The sequence below is a fragment of the Silene latifolia genome, chromosome 8 (genome assembly GCF_048544455.1).
Source record: "Silene latifolia isolate original U9 population chromosome 8, ASM4854445v1, whole genome shotgun sequence".
Classification (NCBI taxonomy): domain Eukaryota; kingdom Viridiplantae; phylum Streptophyta; class Magnoliopsida; order Caryophyllales; family Caryophyllaceae; genus Silene; species Silene latifolia.
The window spans coordinates 24963742-24970501 of record NC_133533.1 but is presented as its reverse complement, the minus strand read 5'-3'; the positions used below and the strand labels follow the sequence as shown (position 1 = coordinate 24970501).

At 35.4% G+C, this 6760-nt stretch overlaps 1 protein-coding gene across 1 annotated transcript; it reads left to right on the top strand.

Moving 5' to 3' along the window:
- Positions 1-2774: 2774 nt before the first annotated feature.
- On the top strand, positions 2775-5841 carry LOC141596586 (small ribosomal subunit protein uS9c-like; the record flags this gene model as incomplete). Its single annotated transcript, XM_074416786.1, has 3 exons — positions 2775-3083; positions 4154-4442; positions 5574-5841. Coding segments are annotated over 2 exons (597 nt in total), but the record flags the coding sequence as incomplete, so codon positions are not given.
- Between the last annotated feature and the right edge of the window lie 919 nt (positions 5842-6760).

Genomic DNA, 6760 nt, shown 5'->3' with positions numbered 1-6760 from the left:
ATAGGTACATTGGCTTCTTGGCTTGTAGTGGAAGGAGTAATTTATTAGTGCATAAGTGTGATAAGTCTATGGTATAAATGTACGAATCATAGTTTTTCAACAAGTGTATGATATTTTAATTTGATCAAATTTTAAACTATATTATATTAAGATTTATAAATTTAAATATCAAAACAAACTTTATGAGGGGTCATTCGGTTTATAAGATCGGAATGGTATAAGATGGAGTGTTGTAGAATTCCGAATCTCATACTTTATGGCTTTTTGGTTCATTTTAAGGGGATGTTTGGTCGGGCATTCTGGAAAGGAATGAAATTGCTCCATTCCAGTGTTTTGTTTGCTTACATGGTGTATCATATAATGGAGCTAGATACCCAATGGATTTTAACCCAATGGATTCTAACTCCATTCTAACCAATAGAATATCACACCTATCTTACTTTCTTTGTATCAATCTTCATTCCTTTCCTTTACAAATATAGAATGAATAACCAAACTGTTTTAAGAAGAAATAGATTTGGATCTCCATACCTGTAAGGTATCATACTATTTCATTACGTTTCTTTATCCTTAACCAAACGACTCTTAAGATTGTATACTTTAGGAATAGAGATTGAAATCTTGGTGAAGATAAAGTGGCCCGGTATGAGATTTGAAGGGATTGTAATGGAGTTATATACATGATAAACTATAACTCCTCTCCAAGATACCCAAACTAAACACTGGAATTTCATTCCAATCCATTCCAATAACTCTCACCGTATACCCTCCGATTGTATGAATCAAAATGATATTAATAATAGTTGTATTATATAAACATAATTTGTATTCCGCATTGTTTCCTTTTTTTGTTTTGCATGTTCAAACTGCTTTTTACGGGTGGCACATGAACCTTATGGAGCGAGGACTATTTTTATTGTGGGTGTTTTTTATTTTTCCGAGGGGTGGAGGCGGCTTTTTGGGAATGGGGAAAAGTGTCTCGGCGGGTAGGACTACCCATCGACGTTTACGAGTATGATTTAGGAGATAGAAAAATATATTCATATGTGGGGGACGAGGGTTGTGCAGGGATAGGGTTAGGGTTAAGGTTGATTCTGATGGGTTTGATGGCTGGTTAGTTGGGTGGAAAGGCTTGGATATGGAAAAAGGTGGGTAAAGTGAGGTATTGATTGGAGAATGTAAATAGATAAATTTTATTTGAAAAGTGTTTTATATGAAAATAAGAACCCGAGAAATAATATAAATATAGGCTAAAAACCTTTAAATTATCATGTATATAAACTCAATTTTGTTTCTTTGCTAGACACAAAACTAAACAATCAAATGTTATTCTCCCTTCAATCCAATCCAATGCTCCCTTGGGTCATCGTATAAATTTTAATGTGGGACTTTATAGTGTTTTTTTGTGGCGATATTCTTAGAAATAATTAGGGGTGTATAAAAAAATGTCGTAATGTGGAGTTTTAGTTGCAATGGTATCATTCTAAATAAATAAAAGAGGATAATTATGTCAACTATTTTACCAAGTACGGAAGGGAAACATGGGATTAGATTGTACGGAAATTGTATGTGGGAACATTGGATAAATATGGAGGGAGTATATGTCATGTCAATATTATATCATTAACTTTTAATCGAGTTTGTTTTTTTTTTTTTTTTTTTTTTTTTTTTTTTTTTTGCGTGATGAGAATGATTGTAACACACCCAACTCCATTCCATTATATTGTCTCGGATGTATTGTTTGGAACCCTTCATTCCTTCACCATTTCTCTCATACAGTCATACCTCATTTGCTAACTAAACAAAGAATTTTTCATGCTTTTGTTTCCCTCTCATTTCCTAACTCAACAAAGTCTTCATAATCAAAACATATTGTTGTTCTCTACTATTTCTCAATATAGACATGATGTTAAGTTAGTAAGTGACTGAAATCTAAAAGAATAGTATATCAAACATTAGATGCACAATAATTAGAGTTTTACAACTAAAATAAGTAATGCAATAATAAACTATAGTTGCAACTTATTTTAGAGCATGTTTGACCTTGATTCTCAAAAATCAGTTTTTGTTTTTCAAGCTTAATTTTTCAAAAATGTTTTTCAAAAGCAGAAATAACAAATAGCTGCTTCTATTTCTATGGGCAAAAATATGGATTTTTAGCTTTTGAGAATTTTTATTTAACTTTTAGGAAATGATGTATTTGGCCAAAAAGTGTTTTTGAGTCCAAAAACACTTTTATAAACTAGGCCAAACAGATACTTAATATCCGTGCATGAAAACTAGTTAGAATCGATTGTAAGCTGCTAATCTCTATGACCATACTCCGTTTTTTCATACTCCGATATAGTCCCATTTAGTAGCCAAAATTAAAAATACCTTATCCACCATCATTTTGAATAGGAGGACCCAAAAACCAAATCTTCCCCATCTCCACCAAAATCCTACTTCCTCCATTTCATTCAATTCTATACATTTGCTTTATACACGTATATCAATGCCCGTTTTCTTTTGTTCATATCTTTAGTTACATATTAATAAAAATTATAAAAATTTGATATTCACAATGTACTCGGTAAGACAATTTAAACAAGATCTCACATGACTATCTTTTATGCTATATATTAGAAATTATATCGAAGATTCTCACCACTTATAAATAGTGCCCAAAAAGCAAACGTATAGAATTGAATGTAATGGAGAAACTATCACTTTTACAACTTAGACCACCCAATTACTTCTACCTCTGTCTGCAATGGCGACTTCGGCCGCAATAAGCACTAAGCAGCCTAACAACCACATTCACATCTCTGTCCTTCTCCTCCGCCGTCTCCTCTAAACCCAATTCCACATCCCTTTCCCTTTGTAAGCCTAAGCATAGGCCCCTCTCCTTATCCATCTCCGCCGTAGCCGCACCCGCTATCGCCGATGAGACCGCAGACCTGGAGAAGTTGGTCAAGTCTAGGCTTCCTGGAGGGTTTGCTGCCCAGACTATTATAGGCACTGGTCGGAGGAAATGTGCTATTGCTAGGGTTGTTCTTCAGGAGGGTTCTGGCAAATTTATCATTAATTACCGTGATGCTAAGGTTTGTCTTTTTTATTCTCGCTTTATCTTTATTAGTTTCAACCCTGCAATCTGTGTTTATATATGTGAATTGTGATTTTGTTGGATTTCTGGTCTCTTTTGCTGTTTTCGGGTGAGACGGTAATTAAAACTGTGAATTGTAATCCCTCCGTACCAATCATTTGTTTACCTCCGTCCCAGTCAATTGTTTACCTTTTTATTACCAATGGTATTTAAAAGATTGGGTACTAGAAACCATATAATAACAGAGATGGAGTGGACTTGTAAGTCGTAACTGTGCACTGTCAATGTGTTAATTTCTTTGGTTTGATAGAATTATACGATGTTAGATTAGACGGTGAAATGTTGATAAAACTTGTGTGAGACGGTCTAGCCGTTGAACTTGACATGATGATTTCTAGACGGGTTTTGAGAGAGTTGGATGGCATTGATAGTCAAAGTGAAGCTCTCAAGCAATGTTTGCACATACATGATACACCCCCAAGATACAACAAAGAAAATCTAACAAAGTATTCAGAGTCAAGCAGATTGTCATAACTATGTTATCCTTTATTTTGGAGTCAAGACCATAAACACGCTTGACAAGTAAAATTGTGATTTCGAGACTTTCTTTTGTAAGCTGCATATCTGATTTTGAAATAAGAAAATTTCAATTTCATTTCTTCACTTTTGTAAATGGTGGCTACAGATCCTCCTAGAGTCAAACACTTACAACCAACTATGAATTCAATTAGCAATCACCCAAGCATTCTCTTTTCGTTGCGTTCTGGGGATAGAAAGAACATACACAATATTGAGTACCCGAGGTTACAGTTCATGAAGAACATAAGGAGATAGAGCGGTTAGAAAAGAAATACTCGAACAAATTTCTACATGTATTACTCTTAATAGGTATCCTGTATCCATCCATGTTTGTACTACAACAGTATCTAGTGACTATAATATTACGCAGTAACATACCTAACGCCATATTGTAAGACACATTTTATTTTTACCTTTTGAACTGAGTTTCAGAGGTGGAGCAGTTCTTAGTATTCAGCTAATACCTTTCTCTTGTATCTGTATGTGCAGGAATATCTTCAGGGAAACCCTTTGTGGCTCCAATATGTGAAAACCCCATTAGCAACCTTGGGGTATGAGGCCAACTATGATGTCTTTGTGAAAGCTCATGGCGGTGGGCTCTCTGGTCAAGCCCAAGCAATTTCTCTAGGTATTGCTAGGGCATTGCTTAAGGTCAGTGAGAGCCATAGAACCCCTCTCAGACAGGAAGGCCTGTTGACTAGAGACGCTAGAGTAGTGGAAAGGAAAAAAGTTGGTCTCAAGAAAGCTCGTAAAGCTCCTCAGTTTTCAAAGCGTTGAGGTTAGAATTTTATTGCGCAATTTATTTCAGATAGTTACTGATCCCTCTTTCCCATGGTCTTATCACTCGAGGTTTTTCTTTAGCGTTTAAGTGATGCCATTTAATCTTAACAAATCGACCGAGAGAATAATGTCAACAAACTAGCAGAGTTGTACTAAAAGGGGAAACCAATGCTAAGTGCCGTCTCTGATCCGAATGTTCCAGAGAGCATATATTCAACTTAAACATTTCCATTTCTGATGAATCCAAAGACACTATTCTTTGGATGTAAATATAATGGAATAAAGCAAAATGACTAGCTAAAGTGTTTGCTTCTTTTATTCTGTTGCTCAATCCAAGTCTTGATGCTATTTTTATTATGAGTCATTGAGAAAATGTATCTCTATGTTTTCACCGCTGAGATGAGAAAGCATACATCCAACTCTACTTAACTTATCATATGCGGTAGCTTTTGAGACAGGCAGACAGCTAGGTGACGTTGCTGTCGTGTTTGTTAATACGGAGTATTAAACTATATTTTTATTTAAAAAAAAAACTATTATTTGACCAATTTTCGGCAGTTTAACATTCTGCAAATGTGAGTAATGAAGTACAAACGGATATCAGATTCTTCCCAGCGGCCTAGCATTCAGATATTGGGCATATTTCCTTTCTCAGCCTGCTTATTTTACCTTAGGTAAAAATGAGGTCCTATTTCTTGATATTGTACAAAAACAATTCAAGCACCTATGTGGAATATCACGCTTTTTTCGGCTAAGACAGAGTGTGGCTGCCATTTTACAAACGACATGGAAACACCAACATCAATAACTTTACCCCATCGATGCAACCTTGTCCAAGTATTGAGAACACAAAGATGCCCTTTTTAAATTATCCGTGTTGAACATTGTGTAAGGAATTATGTCTGTTGTGGCTTCACAGAATACAAACCACAGGGAAGCAAACTGAAAATCTATTGAATTTTTATTATGGTTGCAAAGTGAACGTCAGCTACAGATAAGTAAGGAAGATTAGAACTTCAAACAAATTATACAATGTCATGAACCTTGCGATTTTCTCACCATGTTTTCTGATTAGAGTAGCTCATTGTGAAGATGACTGACATGAGGATTTATGAAATGTTCGACACAGTTATCAGTCTTTGGGTTCCACCCTGCTGCTGCTCTTAGGGTTCCATTCTGCTGCTGCTCTGGAGTTGATGGTTATCAGTTTTATGCAGTTAATATCGTAGGGAGTGAATACACAAATTTGTATGTTCTGTATGTTTAGGGCTTCTCTCAATGACTTGTAACATTTACGGGTGCTTGAATGCCCTTGATCATGTTGGTTGAGTTGTCAAGAATCGATGAAGCTTATGAGATCCTTGTAATTGTTAACAAATAGGCAGGGATTTTGACCACCTACTCATCCATTATTACATTCCTTTCCAAACCCTAACCATCTGACTAATATTCCGCCAAGATCTTCATTCCACATTCTTTTAGTACACTTGATCATGAATTCAAAACCTTGATATCAAATCGTCATACTTGCTTCCTCATAACCTTGTTTTATTTTATATATAAAAACTTGCACAAACTTTAACGTGCAAATGAGAATTACAAATTGAATTTAAGTTGGCATCATCAAAACTTTATAATCGTATTAGGACGAGGTCCAAGAGGTGATGCATTTTTTATCAAGTTTATACGGAAGACTTTACTTTTGAAGAATCGATAAATAATGCGACATTAAAGGGATATCGAGTTTGAGGTGGCAATCTGGTCGGTCGAATCCGCTTTTTGTCAAGTTTATACGGAAGACTTTATAATTTCGGAAATAGTTAAACTAAAGATCTGATAATTAAAATATAGGAAAGCTGGTAACCAGCTAACTTTTCTCGCGGAAGTTCATTTCAATTGCTCAATTCATTTTTGCGGAGTATTTGTATTCTATACTTTTTTATTAAAAAAAAAATGTTAAAAGACGTCAGGTCCGTCTAACTTTACAATACCTCATAGTAGGGATGATGGTTAAAGGGGCGAGACATGGCAGACGGGATTCAACCATGGTATACAACTACAAGAGAGAGTGGTAGCATTCTGCTAGACTGCTACTCACTCCACATCATTTGTTCCCTTATCAGTGGTTCTGCTGTACTACTAATTCAGTGGATTTGGTCTGTGAATGGATTAGGTAACCATGTACTCCGTAACATGTTGAACATAAACAATAATCAAGAGATGCAAATGTGGTTTAGTTGGCCAAATGGTACTGTATTTCTTTAAGGAGCAGGTACTTCAAAAAAGTACCTTAGATGGGCTTTAAATAGTGTAGAC